This window comes from Oryzias latipes, chromosome 7 (assembly GCF_002234675.1).
Source record: "Oryzias latipes chromosome 7, ASM223467v1".
NCBI lineage: Eukaryota > Metazoa > Chordata > Actinopteri > Beloniformes > Adrianichthyidae > Oryzias > Oryzias latipes.
Genome location: NC_019865.2, coordinates 5,824,108 through 5,843,209, shown reverse-complemented (window position 1 = coordinate 5,843,209; position 19,102 = coordinate 5,824,108). Strand labels below are relative to the sequence as shown.

General features: G+C 40.5%; 2 protein-coding genes across 5 annotated transcripts; both read right to left on the bottom strand.

Moving 5' to 3' along the window:
- Positions 1 to 2,106: 2,106 nt before the first annotated feature.
- On the bottom strand, positions 2,107 to 8,599 carry lrrc47 (leucine rich repeat containing 47). Its single transcript, XM_004070315.4, has 8 exons — positions 8,566 to 8,599; positions 7,430 to 8,109; positions 5,069 to 5,530; positions 4,881 to 4,997; positions 4,684 to 4,799; positions 3,432 to 3,534; positions 3,168 to 3,257; positions 2,107 to 2,865 (listed from the first exon to the last, which is right to left on the bottom strand). The coding sequence occupies exons 1-8, from the start codon at positions 8,597 to 8,599 to the stop codon at positions 2,644 to 2,646; spliced, it is 1,824 nt and encodes a 607-aa protein (XP_004070363.2). The 3' UTR covers positions 2,107 to 2,643.
- Positions 8,600 to 9,011: 412 nt separating this feature from the next.
- slc35c2 (solute carrier family 35 member C2) lies at positions 9,012 to 17,686 on the bottom strand. Of its 4 annotated transcripts, XM_020704467.2 has the most exons (11): positions 17,514 to 17,683; positions 16,714 to 16,763; positions 16,563 to 16,594; positions 16,327 to 16,477; positions 15,602 to 15,665; positions 15,424 to 15,496; positions 13,077 to 13,245; positions 12,897 to 12,980; positions 12,533 to 12,708; positions 10,914 to 11,043; positions 9,012 to 9,913 (listed from the first exon to the last, which is right to left on the bottom strand). In XM_020704467.2, exons 3-11 carry the CDS (start codon positions 16,566 to 16,568, stop codon positions 9,783 to 9,785), a joined length of 984 nt encoding a protein of 327 aa, XP_020560126.1. In that variant the 5' UTR covers positions 16,569 to 16,594; positions 16,714 to 16,763; positions 17,514 to 17,683; the 3' UTR covers positions 9,012 to 9,782. The 4 variants fall into 4 exon arrangements, with proteins under 4 accessions (XP_020560126.1, XP_004070362.1, XP_020560125.1 ...); XM_004070314.4 differs by having other exon boundaries at positions 16,563 to 16,763; XM_020704466.2 differs by having other exon boundaries at positions 16,563 to 16,763; positions 17,632 to 17,659.
- Between the last annotated feature and the right edge of the window lie 1,416 nt (positions 17,687 to 19,102).

Here is a 19,102-nt window from a genome sequence, read left to right as displayed (position 1 = left end):
TGTAATATTGTGCGTCTCATTTTAGATAAAAAAAAATAACAGGAAAACTGTTTTTTGTAAGTCTTAGTGCTGGCAGCCGTCTGCTTGTTCATGGCATCAGGTGAGATTGAACTAAACTTTATGTACAACTAACAGACCTTTGCTTTAGTGACATATTTGTCCCCTTTCAGGTGTTTCTACTGAAACTGTTGTCACCTGTGAAAACGACAGAATCCACAAGTTGAAGTGCAAAAGTAAGCATAGTTTTATGAAATATGAACTATAATTTTAATATAGACTTCCATAATTTTACTGCTTTTACTGTTAAAAATAGTAAATGTTTTTCTTATTGTAACAGAATTAACATTCATTTCTCTTATCAAACTAAAACCTTTTAAATGTGTTCTGACAGCTTTCTCCTGATCATAACTTATCTCTGAAACAGGAAATGAAGTGATCAGCGCGGATTCAGCCCTGTATGGGCGTGCAGACAGAAACACCTGCAGCCAAAACAGGCCTTCAGGGCAGCTTGCCGACACATCCTGCTCCCAAAGTGGTACTCTTGGTTTTATCAAAGACAGGTACAACTTTCACAAACAATTGAGTTTTTTTTTATAGTTTCTTTATTTAAGTCAGTGAAAAAAAATCCAATTATCTGAAATAGTCTGTATCTGAGTTTAGGAGAATGTCAAAATAGGAGAAGAAAAAGCAACATCGTCAGTTCTTAAAAGATCTTGAGCATGTTTTCTCTCTTTAGATGTGAGATGAAGCAGAAGTGTGAGGTTCGAATGAGTGATGTTCGCAACCCAGATCCCTGCAGGGGGACCTTCAAATACCTCCAGACCGACTTCACTTGTTTAGCAGCAGGTAAGTGACATGTTTGCAAAGCAGTGAAGCAGCAAAACAACTTCAGGGAAATCTAATGACAGATCTGTTTCTGTTCATTTGACAGAAGTAGATATTACATGTGAAAATGATAAGGCCAAGCTGCACTGTGGTAAGAACACTGATCAACATCTCTGCATGGACTGAGTAATGGCTTTGTATTCATGCTAATGCCGCCATCTCCACATTTTTGCATGTAGAGGAAAAGGGATCCACCATTATTACCTTAATTGGAAGCAACAAGTCTACAGCAACAGAAAAAGACCAAATTTGTTGTGTATGTGACTGACAGTTAACATTATTTAACATGGGACCAACAGTGATTCAATAGAAAACTCTCATTTTGATCCATGTTTATGTTGCCTGACTTTATCAACTCAACCATATATTTTAACAACATAAAGATTCTTAACAATATTAGAAAATTAATGATTTCAACTCATTTATCTTTCACGCCTTCCAAAGTGGTATTAAAATTGATTGATTTTGTTCAAGTCCCATCCGGATCATCTTTTGATCTATTGTAAAAACCTCATTTAATTATGATTGTCATTTTTAGGCAAAATCCAAAAACTTGTGTCCTTTTACTGGACATAATTTCTGCAGAGCGGCAATAGTTAATCAGAAATTATCCACCAGGTTTTAAAAATAAAAAAAATGGACGTGACAAACTTTTTTCAAAGAACAGATGAGTCATTGAGTACCGCTACATGTAACAAAATTCAAGTCTGCTAAAACTATGCTATCAGTTTCAACAAGTTAATATATAAAAGAATTCTATGGGGTAAGATAACTGTCAATCAGAAACGTATGCATTAAAGCAAAATAAAAAATATATGAATACATCATTTAGTTTTTCGTTTGACATGTCTGTTTAACATACAACTCTTGCTTGTCATATTTGGGGGGGTTCGGGACCAGAGACACTTGCAAATATGCGAATATGGAGATGGGTTCTTGATAAACTGGAGGAGGCCTACGACTGATCGGTGAAACCGCGAATAAGCGGGTGAGCACTGTGTACACTTTGTTGGCAATGACAGCAGTCAAACGTTTTCTCTAAGTCTTCAGAAGGTCTTTACAAACTGTTGCTGGTATTTTTGGCCCATTACTCCATGCAGATCTCCTCTAGAGCAGTTATCTTTTGGGGGGCAACACAGACTTTCAACTCCCTCCAAAGATTGAGATCTGGAGACAGGCTAGGCAAAATAATCTTTAAAAAAAAAAAATCAAACAATGAGGTTTTCTGGATTTTTTTATTTTGTCTCTCATAGTTGAGGTGTCCGTATGATGAAAATTCTTCCTCTCATCTTTTTAAGTTGGAGAACACAATTGGTGGTTGACTAAATACTTTTTGGTCCCTCTGTATCTTTTAAAACATTTCCACAAAGAGTAGCCATCATTGTTTATTTTCTGTTGCACACAATTCCAAGAAAATCGGATGCATGTCACACAGCTCAACAATCTCAATGAATCTGCTTTGTTTCCGTAAATGTACAACTTTATATTCATGAAATTACAACTTTACTTTTGAAAAAGCATAACTTTATCAATGTAAAATTTTTATATAACAAATTTACAACTTTATTTTTGTAAAATGTTGACTTTCTTATAATTTCATGACTTTCTTCTTGTAGAATTTGGACGGATCTCATAATTTTCTGATTTTTCTCTCAGAATTTCACAACTTTATCCCCATTTATTTATTTGCTTTTATTGTGGCTCTTCGATGTAATTACATTTGAAATTATTCCAGAACAAAAAACAACAACTTTAGAACTACCAGATGACAGTCAAGTTGCTGATGTGGTCAGAGAGGTCGGTCTTGGATGGATAGGTCACCTTGAGGTTCCCGTCCTGGTCAACAGTGCGGAGCTGCTGGACCACCAGCTGACTGGAGGTTTCTGAACTGGGGGAGGGATTTGGTGCAGCGTCGACTTCCCCGTCTGACCCCACCTCCTCCTGGTGCTCTGCGGTGAACTTGTTCAACTCTGCCATTTTCTGGGCAGACAGACGTTGTACATTAAGGAAGGTGAAAGGAAAATGCAGCATCTTTAGTAAAAATGATAAACTGGGTGCATCAAAATGCAGCAGGTTTGTTTATATTTACAAAATAAAATACACAGCAAGCCTCTTCTAAATTATCTTTTTTTTAAACATAATAATCAGGCAAATTAAACTTTTATATTTTATAATGTTGTTAATATTTTCTCAAAAAACTTTAGTAATAAAAGATGCTATTAACATGCAAATAACAAATGAAACTCCCCTAGCATGTATGCAACATAAAAATAGTGTCTTACCACAATAAGAGCATCCATAATATCCTTGCAGGTCTGCAGGCTGGTTGCACTCGTTACTTCTAAGAACAGCTCCTTAGTCGTCTTCTTGATCTGTAAAGAAAACGAATATGTGTTGATATTTTATCTTCATCCTAAATAAGACAACAATATAGAATTTAAAAGAAACAACGTAAAAAAAAAGAAGATTGGCACTTTAATTTCTTACAATATCAGTGTGGACAAAACATCCACCAGAATAAAAGCAGCGCTTTCTAATGATCACACCTTGGTCTTCTCACTGTTGGTGATGGGTGGGAAGGAGATCACATCTCCCTCTGCATCAACCAGGCAGGGATACTGAGGTTTTCCCTGCAGAAGCTGCAGGTATCTGTCAAGAAAACAAATGAACTTACAAAGACAAAAAAAAATAAAATATAAGGTTTCCTTTATTATAGGTTATCTAGCAATGCAGAGGCTGCACGAGGTCCTCAGGGTTTTCTTTAAAAGATAAACCCTTGGTGGAGCAGCGCCACTGATGTTCACTGGTGTTGCACCTGACACTCTTTTAGACATTTTTTCTGTGGTTTTATAAAACTCTTGGGGATTCAATAAATAAAATCATTATAAATCTCATCCATTTCAGCCACAGTAATCTTCATTACCAGTCCTTTTTGGAGGTACTGGTATGGACGCTTTTGCATGCCCTTTAATTCCCAATCATCTTCTGATCTATTGTAAAACAGTCCCCAGTGGTCTCTTAATTATGATTGTGCCGCTTTTACGCAAAATAAAAACAAACTGTGGCATTTTTTGTAGGACATAGTATCTGCAGAGCGGCAGGAGTTCATCAGAAACTCGCCACTGAGTTGTGGGTGGGACTGTTGGCACAGCCTCCCCTGAGATTCTCATCATCCCTTTGTTAGCATACTCTCCTGCTAGCTTACAGCCCCCCCCCATCCCAAACCTAACAACAACAGCAGCGATTTCCGGAGGAAAACAAAGATGTACGTGAAAAACTGCATTTTTTCATCTGCTCCTAGTTTACAACGATTTGGATAAAGACAAACTCAGAAATGCACTTTTAAGCTTAATTTTCTTTATATATATGCATCTATCATAAGTAAAATGTTACGAGAACATGTTAAAAACACCAGAAACATGATTTTCATCAGAGTGGGTCATTAAAGCAATTGATTCACTGGTTGAGAGAACGACACTTGGTGTTTTAGCAAGTGGGAAAACTGTGATTCACTGATATTTTCTTTGTCTTCTGTTTGTTCTGGTGTTGACATTTGGACCCTGAGACCGTAACAACAAATTCTATCCTATTTCACTGATTCAATAGAAAAAAGGCAGAAATGCTGCCTCCTACGTTTTGTTTGAAACAGCAAATTTCTGGGTTTCTTTGTGTGTTCAGACAAACGCAGCAAAAAGCCACAGACACACTGATGTGACAGAACATTTTTTCCACATCTTTTATACAAAAAAATCCAGTTTGGAGAGAATCCTTCCTGGGTCATATCCAGGAGGTACTGACTTGTGAAGGCCTGTGACGTTCTGCCGTTTCTTCTGCTTCCTCAGCTCGTCCGCCTCTAACTGAAGCAGTCTGATCAGCTCCACTGCTGTCATCTCCTTCCGACCCAGCGGCACAACCTGCTCAGGAGCAACAAACACACAACTGCAGGTGAGGGGCGGCGGCACACGCTGCCATCCAGTCTCCGTGCAGCAGCGTACCTTCAGCTGGGTGGGGGTCTTGACGGCGTACACGAGCGGCCCTTTGAGAAGCTCCGCGTCATGAGTAGCGATGGTTGCAATGGTTCTTTTGCCGCACAAGTCATCGTGGAGTTTCATCTGGAAGCACAGGTTACCTTTTCACTCAAGCCTTTGATTTCAGACACTTGTGGGAGGTTTTTTTTTTTTACCTGAGCCACCAGAAAGCGTTTCAGGGAATTCCCAGGCTTCAGGTTCATGCCTCTAACCAAACAGCACACCAGGTACGGCCGAACATCTTTCACCTCAGCGCTCACTTGGACTGTGAGAGCTGTGGGGGCGTCTGAGACATGCAGGACCCTCACCACCATCTTCCTCACTTCCTCCACCTCCTCCGGGTCCTCTTCCACCTTCTCCTTCATCTTCCTCTGCTGCTGTTTTTTCTTCTTGTCGGCCCGGCGTCCTCCGTCTGCGTCACCTCCCTCCTCAGCCTGTCGTTCTCTCCCCTTCCCTCTCAGGTACTCCAGGATGGACTTGGTTTGGCAGCCGTTGACCATCTTCTCCAGACGTTTGTCACTCAGCTTGTTGCCTCTGAAGTTGATTTCCTTTAATTTGGGGCAGTCGCTCAGATTCCAGGGGATCTCATTTAGCTTGTTGTTGGCGAGGTCCAGAACCTTCAGAGAGAACAAAAGCAGCTCAGCGGATTGTGACGATAAAAAGGGGTTCTTAGTTTGATATTTAAAAACCACTCCGATCATCTTTTGATTTTTTTTTAAATGTTTGCAGTGATCTTTTCATTATGATTTATGCTGTTTTATTGATTTTTTTTTTGCCAAAATCATAAAACCAGTGGATTTCTAGGATATAGTTTCTGCAGGACGGCAGCACATTAGAAACCAGCCACTAAGTTGTTGGCGCAGAGCAACCCCCACCCAATGATGTGGCCTCTGAGGCATTTTTTCAGAAGTTCTTCAAATAAAAAGTGCCTACAAAAATATTAGCTTTGATCACCTCAAAACAGTTCTTTGACCCCTGCAGAATAAATGTTCTGAACAAACCATTGGGCACTAGATCTGAGACGTATGACCAACCAACGCTAAAAAAGAAAGAAAGATCAATAATCCATTCAATGATGGTATTTATAGCCACAAATAAACAACCCCAAAAGATATGGGTTGTCTGGAGAAGCTATGAGATGTCTGGAGAAGACGTCAGGTGTCTGGAAAAGACATGAGGTGTCTGACATAAAGGTCAAGTGTCTGGAGAAGACTTGAGGTATATGACGAAGATGTCAGGTGTCTGCAAAAGACGTCAGACATCTGGAGAAGACTCCAGATGTGTGGATAAGACGTCAGGTGTCTGGAGAAGAGGCCAGATGTCTGGAGAAGACGCCAGATGTCTGGATAAGACCCCAGGTGTCTGGAGAAGACATGAGGTGTCTGACGAAAAGGTCAGGTGTCTGGAGAAAACGCCAGATGTCTGGAGAAGACATGAGGTGTCTGGAGAAGACGTCAGGTGTCTGGAGAAGACGTCAGGTGTCTGGAGAAGACGTCAGGTGTCTGGAGAAGACTTGAGGTGTCTGGAGAAGACGTCAGGTGTCTGGAGAAGACGTCAGGTGTCTGGAGAAGACTTGAGGTGTATGACGAAGACGCCAGATGTCTGGAGAAGAGGCCAGATGTCTGGATAAGACGTCAGGTGTCTGGAGAAGACCCCAGATGTCTGGAGAAGACTTGAGGTGTCTGGAGAAGACGTCAGGTGTCTGGAGAAGACGTCAGGTGTCTGTAGAAGACTTGAGGTGTATGACGAAGACGCCAGATGTCTGGAGAAGAGGCCAGATGTCTGGAGAAGACGCCAGATGTCTGGAGAAGACTCCAGATGTCTGGATAAGACGTCAGGTGTCTGAAGAAGAGGCCAGATGTCTGGAGAAGACTCTAGATGTCTGGAGAAGACGCTAGGTGTCTGGAGAAGACTTGAGGTGTCTGACGAAGATGTCAGGTGTCTGGGGAAGACGCCAGATATCTGGAGAAGACGCCAGATGTCTGGAGAAGACGCTAGGTGTCTGGAGAAGACTTGAGGTGTCTGACGAAGATGTCAGGTGTCTGGGGAAGACGCCAGATGTCTGGAGAAGACTTGAGGTGTCTGGAGAAGACCCCAGATGTCTGGAGAAGACGCCAGATGTCTGAAGAAGACTTGAGGTGTCTGACGAAGACGTCAGGTGTCTGACGAAGATGTCAGGTGTCTGCAAAAGACGTCAGATGTCTGGAGAACACTCCAGATGTCTGGAGAAGACGCCAGATGTCTGGAGAAGACGCCAGATGTCTGGATAAGACGTCAGGTGTCTGAAGAAGACTTGAGGTGTCTGACGAAGACGTCAGGTGTCTGCAAAAGACGTCAGATGTCTGGAGAACACTCCAGATGTCTGGATAAGACCCCAGATGTCTGGAGAAGACTTGAGGTGTCTGACAAAGACGTCAGGTGTCTGGAGAAGACGCCAGATGTCTGGAGAAGACGCCAGCCGTCTGGAGAACACGGAGAAGATGTCAGGTGAGAAGCTGAGCAGAAGCTGAGCAGACCTTCAGAGCAGCGAGCTGATGAATGTCTCCACTGAGCTCCTGGATGCAGTTATCAGAAGCCACCAAGGAGCTGAGCAGTTCCAGGTCCCTGGAGAAGAGGTCCGGGGGGAAGGCTGTGAGGCGGTTCTTGGAGACGTTGATGGTGGAGAGTTTAGAGCATCGGCTGAGTCCATCCGGCAGAAGCTCCAGGCTGTTGCAGCTGGCGTTCAGAGTCCTCAGCTCCGGCAGCTGGGTGATCTCCTCCGGTACCGCCGTGAGGTTGTTGACCGAAACGTCCAGGACCTTCAGAGCCTTGAGGCGGCCGATGACGTGCGGGATGGAGGCGAGCTTGTTTCTGCACAGGATGAGGCTCTGGAGGTTCGTCAGGAGTTGGATGTCCGCGTGGATCTCCGTCAAGCTCGGACACTGGCTAACCTCCAGGTAATTGAGCAGCTTTAAGGAGTAGATGGAGGCGTCGAGTCCCTGGTTGGAGGAGACCCTCTCGTCTATGGCGGGGCCGTGAAGAACCAGTTCACGCCTCTTCTCTGTCGCTGCTTTTTCTATTTCTGGCCAAACGTCTGTGTCATCCATCCTGCTGCTCAAGCTAGAACGGATGAAGCACGCGCGGCAGACCAACAGGACGGCTTCCGGTTCATTTCCGGTTATTTCAAAATAACACAACAGTGCTTGACGACACACGTCTGTGAAGAAGAGGCATCACATTTACATGTACTAATGCAGTAAAACGCTGAAATATATATTTTTTCCAAATGTAATATTTATTTTTTCTTTACTTTCTTTTAGTTTTATTATAAATAAAAGGCCCCGCTTTTATATTGAAGTGGACAAGTTAAAGGAATTTTGAGCAGTGCGCCCTCATGTGGCGCATATCGGTACTGTTGTTTCAAAGGCACTGCAGGAGTTTCTGGGGATTTCAAGCATAAATCCACACGCAGCCCCTTCAGCCGACTCTTACTGAAATACTTTTAATACTAACAAACTTTTATTGTTGTTAGGAACAGCATTAATATCAGGTTGGGTAAGGACACCATAATTGATGTAGTTAGCAGGTTATTTTGATGCCAATACAAAAAAAAACTTTACAAAATAATATAATTTTGTGTTTTTAAGGGTTTGTAAATTCCTGTTTCAATTACCCAATTCGACCTGTGTCTGGCTTTTAGGCACCATGGCTGTCCGGTTAAAAAGAAAAAAAAATTCTGTCAAAAACATGGGATTTTTATCTCAATCTCTCATTTTAAATTCATCAGTATTTATTCAATCAGTTGCCATAGTAACTCAGTCTGTGAACCTGATATGTTGAGCCTTGATGCATTCTCTCCTCCCACATGAACCTGCAGAGGTTTTCAGGATCAACAACATCTTAGTTCCACATTCTCTGACTGAACGACTGCTCAGATTATTTATTTCAACTGTTTATTTTTTTTCTCCAAAAGAAGCAATTTTACCTTTTGGGATGGTTCACTTTTACAATGTCAGAATAGTCCTCAGGAAAGTCTAGCATCTAGGGAAGAATGTAACACCTTAATGGATTTAATCTGCTTTTAAATTAGAGTTTGTGTGGAGAAAGAAGTCAGGACACTTCAGCTTTTCATCTCTTTATTTCTCATACTCCTTAAAAAAAAAAAAAAAAAAACGAAATCACGATTGAATATTAAATTATACCAGCTTAGTGATTAACTTTAGAAAACCTTTCATGTCCTCTGAACAGTATTTAGAAATGGTTTTGATAGCAGCAAATAAGGCACTTGAAGGTCTTTAAATGAAAATGTTTAAGGTCTTTCAGTTACACGCAGTAAAGGAATGTTTCTGCTTTACTCTGACACAAAGCTAACAAACATTTCACACATCACCAGATCGTCTGTTAACATGTAAGTTTGGAGATAAGTCTTCAAACTGAGTCCCGTTGATTCAGGAAGTCCTTTACCAAAGTTTGTCATATTTCCAGATTTACTGATGGTGTTGCAGATCAACCACTCTGTTTTACAAATTTAAATATCAATAATTATCAAACCTAAAAAAGGATTGCAAATCCGGCTGCAAAACTAAAAAAACGAATCCAAATGTATTTCATGTATAACTTTTTCTCTAATGTCTTAGAGCTGGGTCTTTCCCCATCCTGGGACAGTTTTCAGATTAAACTAAATCAAAGAGTTTTAGATATTCTAACTGTCAAACACGCGTCATTCGTACCAAAAGGCCCCCCCTTTGTAAACCACAGTGGATGCTGTGTTGAGAAGGGGGGGTCCCTGAGAGGCAGGTCGATGAAGGAAACAGTTTCCTGACGTCATCTGACGGAATGTTCTGGTGTTCAGACCTGCAGGTAAAAACTGAAGGATTCCGTGTTGGGACGTCAGTTTAGCACCATTTCCTGCTCTTTACCCTCGTCTTCGTCGGTGGTGGAGTCTTGATCGCTTTCCTGCCGTAACAGCGGCAGCGCCAGCTTGGAGCTCCTGTTGTGCTGCTGCAGAGACGGCAGTTTATCTGCGGAAAACAACGCTTACATTACTTCAAACACACACAGTAACAGAAGCAAAACGATTTCTTTAAATAAAATAGCAAGAAAAGAAAAAAATGGAAAAATACTTTGATCTGTTACATTTTATTTATTTAAAAAAAAGATATAAAATCGTTCGATGAAGTCAAAGGATAGAATCCCAGAGGATGTGGGTTGTGACCAGATGGACTGATTCGAAAGTAATACAGTATGAATATAGAGGAAAATGACAGCCCATGCAGAGACGAATGAACAGAGAAACGTGGAAATAAAAAATATTTAAATTACATTCATTAAGTACAAATGTAAAGAATATAAAAAGCACAAGTACATAAAACATTTTTAACTCTTATTTTTTATTAAAGCCATTTTGGTCATAGAAAATAATACAACACAATTTTTCTGTACTGCACTTGTTTCATCTGTCCACTAGGGGGCACTGCAGATCACCAAAATATTTGTTGAAGGCCATATTTTCCACATTAAGCAAAAATGAAATTAAGACAACTTTTTGGTATTTTTGTAACTCTGTCGGAGAATTATTGAGCTTTCCGTGTTTTATTGGTTAAAAAAATGAAATGACATTATTTACTTTTAAGTACATAAAGTTGAGTGTTTTTGTTCAAGACAAAAAGGTACTATTCCTATACAATAATATGATAATTATAAATATGTACTTTATACATGATCTTGTTTTATTTTATTTTTTTGTTAAAATTGAAAGTAAAAATGCCCTAAGATGGATCTGACTTCAGTCTATTTAGATTGATTCTCTCTTACTTTTCCTATGATTTATTTCTTGTTTTAAATCTTTGTATATCAAAACTTCTGCAGCTTAGACCTTAAAGACTTGTAAAGAGTTCATTTGCCATGTTTGTGTATAAAAAAAAGCTTCCCTCCACACATTCTGTCATTCGTCTGCTTTTTGAGAGGTGCTGAAGGATTGATTTTTAATTTAAAAAAAACATTAAAAAAAGCAGCTCTTACTTTTGGAGTAATACGTTTTTAGTCCCACATGTAATGAGATGCCGCAAAGACACACAGCGAATCCCAGCCAGTTGAGCATGCTCAGTTCGTCTCCCATCAGGGATGCAGCCAAAAGCAGCGTGCACACCTCCTGCACGTGGACAGCAGAACAAACAAACAAGCTGAATGTCGGGTAAATCTGAAGCCTGACATACAAACAGTAACTACAGTCCTACAGTCCAGAAAGCAGTTTACCTTGAAGTGAAGGGTGGGGCTGTGAAGGGTGGTGAAGGGTGGGACTTTCCAGATCTTTTACATTCATAGGTATTTGGGTCAAATCAGAGTCAGTTTAAAGGGACCGAAAATTTCTGATTAGATTAAAAACACAAAACGGGACATTTGAAAACAGTTGTAAACTCGAAAGGGACACATTGTAAACCTGAAGGAAATATTGAAAAACCAAATCAACCAAATCATCACTACTGTTCACAGTTTTGGGGGAAACGGATTACAAAGTAATGAATTACTGTAATTTAATTACTTTTGACAGTAAAGCAGGAACGTAACGAACTACAGATCAAATTTCGGAGATTAATTACAATTACTGGACTACAGAAACCCCTGATACTTCATTACTTACGGTAGGTTTTGCTGACTGACATTTTCTCTCAGTTAAATGAAACAAAGTGGAGGTTAATTTCAAAAAAGGAAAAAGGCGTAACTGCGCAAAGACACACATTCGGACGCCCAGATTTGGGGAATTGGTCAAAGTACAGACATGCCCTCATTGCTGCCGTCACATAGCCTTCCTTGATTTAGGTTTATAGTTTTTTTAGTTTTTGAAGTTTCAAATTTCCTTTTTTCTTCTCAAACAATTTCTTCAAGTTTACATTGTGCGTTTTTGAGTCCAAAAGCTGTTTACATTTTTTTTTCTTTTCAAATATTGAATCTGGCTTTTCCATCACTTTAAGGCGACTCTGATTTGGGCCCAGAGAACCACCTACCGGTACTTTACAGCATAACGCACACTTTAGCGCACAACATGCAGAGATCCAGTTGTTTGTCCGGATTTTAGAGACTCACTCCTGTTTAAACTTCTGAAACTGTTCCTTTAGAACTTGTGATGTCAAATGCTTTTATTGTGAAATGTCAGAGCTGAGGCTCCCTAACAAAGACTTCCTTCTGCAGATAAATGCAGGCAGGGAAAGGAAGCACACTCTGGTGTTTCTAGAGTGAGTAAATTGTGAGTGATTTTCTTTCAGCTGCACATTTAGGTGGAAGCCATGCTTTATATCTATACTGCAGGAGTGGGAACAGAGCGCTGCACTCCTGCTTGTTCTCCAGCAAATCCCTGTTCTTATAGATTGGGCACACCTGATCTAAGAAATCAGTCGTGAGAATTGCAATGATACCTGGAAAATACGCAGACACACCAGCCTTTGTGGCCCTGAATTGCTCACCCCCTGCTTTTCACTCAAATCTACACCCAGTTTTCTAAAGGAGACCCCTGGAAAGGAGCTAAAGAAAACCAGAATTACCAGGAAAGTAGGGAATCCAAAATAAATGGCCAAAAAGAGAGACCACTGTTAACACAAAAAACCCCAAAACAAGCAGAACTTACACGATCATTTCAGAAATACCTTAAAGATTCCTGATATGGACAAAGTGAGGCTGGAGGTTTTGGAGACCAGCAGGAACTCTGAGAATCCCAGACCAAAGGCCAGCAGGCCACCGACGGTCAGCGTGAAGAGGGAATACAGGAGAGGACGGAGCTCAGTCACCCGGAACAGCTTCTCCGACATGCTGAGGTTCAGAGCTGCAGAGAGAACACCATGAAGAGCGCTCAGATCTGTCCGTTCCCCCGTTCACGTCACCTGAATACCATAAATGCTGGGAGCAGAGCTTGTGAGCCCAGAACGGAGCAGAACCGCTGTGCTTACAAACTCGCTCCTCCTCACTCACAGCTGGAGCGCCTCAGTGAAGACGTTTGGAAGCTGGACTCACCTTCATTGTACAGAAAGAGAGGGAAAAGACCCAGAAACATCAGAGGCTGTAAGTGGTACATGGCATCGATTGGGTTCTGAAGGCCTGAAAGAGACAAAGAAAGAAGAAGAGCCGTCATGAGGGATAACTCCTCCCGTTTCAGGTTAAAAGCAACTGTTTTTATAGAGCCACCAGACTGACCCAGCTCAGCTTTCTGCATGAGGAGCTGTGTGAGGGTCCAGCGGATTCCTCCGATGAAGGCTGCCAGCAGCACCATGACGAAGCCCTCCATGTTGAACTGGGTTGAGTGGAACGTAAACATAAAGAGCCCGGTGGAGATGAGCAGGACCACCAGGATCAGGAAGGGGTTCTGGATGAACAAAGCCAAGGATCAAACAGTGTGATTGATGGGAGCTGATGTATTGTTAAAGTGTTTTTTTGTTTTGTTTCTTATGATTGTGCCGTTTTTAGCCAAAATAAAATAAAAAAACTGTCATTTTCTGGAGACATCCGGCCTGCCTCATCCTCGCTGTTGCTTAGAGCTCTGAGAAAGGAGCTTGTGACCCGTCCAGAGTATTTTCTATGTCACAAAAAAAACTTTTTTGGGTCTGCTCCTGATTCACAATGTTTTAAATAAAGAAAAGCTCAGAAATGGAATTTTTAGCCAACTTTTCTCGTCCATAAAATGCCACAAGACCATGTAGAAAAAATAAAAAACACTGTTTTCATCAGAGTGAGTCTTTAAAGATAAAGTCCCAGGATTTGTCACATTGGTTTGACCTCACGACCGTCTAGCCTCAGGCCAGACACTCTACCACAGGTCCACTGAGCGGGTCTGAGCTTTCATATGTGTGTGTCCTGAAGGTTTATTTTAAAAGAAACATGAGTTTTACTGATGAACAAAAGACTTTGATGTATTTATTGGCGTAAAAACTGAGCAATGTGACTGAATGGAATTAGACTTCAGAAAGCTGCATCACACAGGAAGTGCAGGGCTCGACATAGCCATTTGTCCGCTGGCCCGGTCCTGTTTTTCGAGCAGTACGGACCACAAGACTTTACTTTTTACTTGTCCGCTTGGGCCACTAAAATATCTAACAATTAATACATTTTTCACCTTTTACAATGAAGTATATTTTGCGAAAACGTGTAGATTTACCTCGTCTCTATAATTCACTTTTTCTGCTAGTCCTGTGTTCAGACTTCAAGGGTTTCTATGGGAAACCTTTTATCATTCTTCTCCTCCTCTCCCGCCTGCGCGCGGCTGTCACTGCCGAGCACCACGCGGCACGCGCTCACTCAATTTTTTTTCAAACTTTATTGAATGTAACAATTCAATACTAAACAATGTTAAACAGCAACAACGAAGGAACAAGCCAGTGGGTTATTATTACATTTTAGGCAGATATATTTAAACTGACACACATATCAGCGCGCCCCCTGGTGGTTTTTCACCGCGATGATCATAAATCCAACACCGTCACTGAAGAGAGACTGAAGCATGTCAGAGATGTGGAAGACATGGCAGGAATAGATAGGAATATGTTAGTAGTTATTAATTAGTAGTATGGACAGCAAGATATTTAATGAATGCATTGAAGATGAAACTGTATGCACTAAGCTTTAAGCTGAATGTCAAAGAATCAAAGGCAACTCAAAATACCTGAATCTCAGACTCAAATGGAGTATAAGGTCAAACTACTTAATTTTGTTTTTCTTTACAACACTGTAAGCAGTAAGTATTTCTAGTTAGCTGAATGATCTCAGTAATTTAATTGTATTTAATTTTTCAATTATTTTATTTAATTAGTTAACTAAAGTAACTAAAAAGTAAATGTAACTTTGCAACAGTAACAAAAAGCAGAATCTTAAGGCAGTCAGGGCAAAAAAGTCAATAAAACTTCTTAACTATTGATTAGGAACAAATGTGAAATAGCAGTGATTAGAAGCAGCATGAAAACTTCTTAACTAGTGTTAACTACTACACTGCAGCGCTCTCTTCAAAACATCTGAAACAGACTAGAGCAGATTTAAGTTTGATATGCTCTATTTTCAGTCATTGAAAAGTGTATAAATAAGTGCTAGATGTCACCAGAATGCACCAAATTGCACCATATTAAAATTTTCCGGGGGGGCATGCCCCCGGACCCCCCCTAAAGTTGCAAGCACCTGCGGAGCGGCGGGTCTCGCTGTGCGCGGTGTCGGGCCAGTAACTTTCAAAAACTACTGGCCCTGTGGGCCAGTGCAAATTTCTGGGCTATGTCAACCCCTGAAGTGGAAAGGCTCTTGGACATTTCCAATGTCATCACCAGACAATTCAAAAGGAGGATTTAGGTCTGATCACAGGCTTTACTGTTCATTGTAATTGTTTCTGTATTTGATTCTATAAATTTAGATTTAACCTGTCATCCATGAGTAAAGTTCTTTCACAAAAATACAGAAACCGTTTGTTAAATGACTGCAGAATAATCAAAGCTACAAAAAACTTCACACTTTTAATTTGATTAAACATCTTATTTCCTGCTGTTAGTTTGTTAGGGTCACTCACCGGCTCCTCAAGTTTAAAGATGAGGGAGAAGAAGAGGATGAAGAGCACCGCAGAAGACTTGGTCATGGTGTATCTTTGAAGGACAGAGAAGAAGCTCAGGAACGTGACGGACGGTGAACTCCGTTCCGATAAACCGTCCCTGCCGGAACGGATCCTTTTTTCAAAGCTGCCAACTTACAAGCTGATGGTGATGAAGAGGAAGCTCCAGTTGGAAAGTCCGATATCCAGCGCTGTTGCCATGGCTGCAGATGAAAACAACTCAAAAGAGGACTTTTGGAAAACAGAAACATGCTGAGCAAAAATCAACAAGTGCGCTTGCTGGTTGAAAGGCTCAAACTGCAGCAGGTCTGTGCCATGACAGCAGTTTGCTTCCATACATGTAAAGCCCAGAAAAGGATTTCATCTGCATCCTGAATCCAGCAGTCAGTCAGGAAAAAAAGGTCTAACGAGGGCAGTTTTGTGCTGAGAGTAGACAGCACTCTAATGGACGTGCATTTCCTGCAGGAATCCATCCTGGATAACAAATGTCTGTTCAGAGGGGTGAGGAGGAGATCTGGCTGTGACCTGGACCTTGTTTAAGAAGAAATGATATCAAGCTGCGACTGGATATTGCCATTCACGACGGAGTGGATTCTGGACACTAACAGTCGCTGATGAGCATTTAGGAACCGAAAACCAAACAGACTGAAATGGTTATCAGCAGATTATCTTCCTTTTTTTGTTTATCTTCAACAGAGATGGTGTTTTTCCTGTAAAAATGATGTACAATCTGCTTGCAACGTGTATTTTCAAGTATTCATTGAGGTCAATGTATTATCCCTAGTCTGGACTTTGGTCGTGCTTTATTGACATGATAAGGGGCTTTTATTGATCCTCTTCATCCTCTGTAGCAGAGTTTCTCACCTGTGGGAGCCACTTTTCTGAAGTAAACCGCCCATTTCAGAACAACGCGGGGTTTCCCAGTCCACAGCTGCAAGATGGACCGCGTCAGAGCCGACAGGCCGAAGATGACGGCTAAATGGACCAGCGTCATGAAGATCGGAAAATGGAAACCCTGAGTGAGAAGAAGCAAAGGAGCAGATGAAACTTCTGTTGGTTATCATCCACGGCGTCTGACATGCTGCTGCGCTCCATCTCACCTTCATCAGCCATTTGTTGTAGAAGGTGATGCCTATAGAGAAGACATAGTAAAAGAGGACCAGCCCAACGGTGCGGGTCGTCCGGCAGACAAACTGAAGCGGGCACGCCATTCAGGACAACCTGGCTCAGCTGCCCAGGACAAAAACTTACAGTCCAGAGGTCACAGCTCTGCATCCTCTGCTACATCCCATAATGCCACGCTGGGGAGTATAAAAAAAAAAACAACAACAACAAACAGATTTGATGTTAGGATTACGGTAAACTGTAAACTAATCCAAGTTCTGCTTTGGGACGAGGAAGAAAATAAGAACTGAAGCAGAACTATGAAGCCACGAGGAATGTCTGGATTCATCAGGGACAGAAAAACTAAACCATCCTTTGTTTAAGAAAGAAAATACACCTTTTTCATCCGAACAGTCTTTGTTTCCTTTAAAATGTCAGCTTTTCCAGCTAATTAAAGTCAGGGATACGTTTTTTTGGGGCCAAAACAGGTTAAACTGTTTATTTACAATTTAAAGAACTACTGTTCAGTTAAGACTTTTTTAAACATGCATTTCTTGAAATAAGATTTAAATCTCAGATTGAGGAAATAGAAGCTCAATGTTGACGAGGGTTACTGATTTCCTCGCCAATCTCTAGCAAAACCAGACAAAAGAGGAACCACGTTGCGAAATGTTGACACTAAACATAAACTTTTCAAGCAGAAGCTGCTCCGAAGTTGATTAAGTTAAAGATCTATCGGCGCGTTTTTAAGTTTTCAACACAGCGGTTTAGCAGCTGCTCTTATAAACCTTTTTAACAGTTCGTCTGGCTTTGAAAGAGATTAACTGTTTTTCGACTGACACTCCTAAAGCCAATACAGACTGTCATATAGTGTCTATTTTTGACGTAAAAGCTAACTCAGAATCCAGTAAAACCTATTTTATTACACGTGAAAAAAAGGAACTCACTCGGAAATCTGTGTGACATCAGTGTTCTTTAAATAAAGCACCCAAATAAGAAAAAACAGGAAAAACTAACGAACAAAGGCTACAAAATGAAGATCTTTCAAGGTTTTTTTTTTTTTACAGTCAGCTGTGTCGCCTACATTGCCGATACTGAGGATTCAGCTGTCTTCTTCTTTGGTAGAACTTTGGTAGAACAGAAACATTGTATCTGTTCTACTGCCACCAGGAGGTTAGGGTGTGTAAATGCAGCTATTTTTTCATTTTTTTTTAAATAAAACTTTATTTGTTTAGTCATGCTGGAATAAACATTTACCGGTAATCAGGAATATGGAATAACAACAATGGCTGAAGGAGAAAAAGTCAAAAATTGAGAGATGCAATGCAAGAGATAACTTAAAATAAAAAAAATTGGCAATATTTCAACAAATTGTTGTTTTTTGTTTGTTAAAGAGACTTAAAATAAGTTTTACAAAAAAGTAATTTAAAAAGAAGTTCAACAAAGGAGATGTATGTATATATATACATACATCAGAAACTTCTAAATCCAAATTGTCCACGAATAAGTGAACATCAGCTAAACAAAAAGAGGGAATATATTGCGTGTTTTTACAAATATAAAAGACGTGTTGTAATGTTTCTGTTTGAGATGAGCAAATACAGATTGAAATTTAAGTATTTTATGTTAAACAGTTCGACTGGCTCTGGTATTTTAACAAATAAGATGGGAAACGAAACCGGTTTTGGCACTTAAAGTACTTTTAATATATATATGCAGAGAACAATAAAAAAAATAGTACAAAATAACAAAAAGCCTGAAAGTGTGCTACTGCATGAGTGTTATTATTGGAATTTTCAGTAAATGTACAGTTCATTTCTTTAAAGTTACTGCTCTGCAGAAGTTACCTCTCTGGTCCCTTAAAGTTTTATTAAGTATGCTTAGGTATAAATATGAGTATAGTGAGTCTACTATAGACCATGTTTGTCGGTGCAGTCTAGTATACTTACTTAATACATCTTCAGAATAAATTGTAACATTTTACTGACAGTATGTAAAAAGTAAACTTCAAGTACACAACCTCAATTTTATAGAGACTATTCACACGCACTTAATTGAAATGTAGCCAGCGCTGATTTTTTTTCTGGGCCGCTCAAACCCAGAGGAAGGGTTAATTTTAGGATTACTGGTCAAGGTAAATACTTATTTTCATCGACGCAATAGAAAAAGGTCACTTGTTTTCATTCCTGTTTTTTTTTTTTTTTTTTTTACCCTAGTGCGGGACAGCAAGCCTTTACACTCGGTCGGACGGAAAGAGAGCGAGAAAATAAATGCGGGGAACCCATTTGTTACTTTAATTTTAAATACGTGCGGCCAGCAATAAAAATCCAGCCTTGAATGCACTGAAAATACGTGCGGGAAATGCAGCAATGTGCCATATTCTCTTCTCCACCACCTGGGCTTGTTTACACAGGACGGGGCAGATCAGGGAGCTTGAGCAATATTTTTTACTTTCTTTATAATATAATACATTTTTGGAATGCCACTTTTTTCAAATTTATGTTGTCGTTTCTGGAAGTTCTTTTATATATGATGT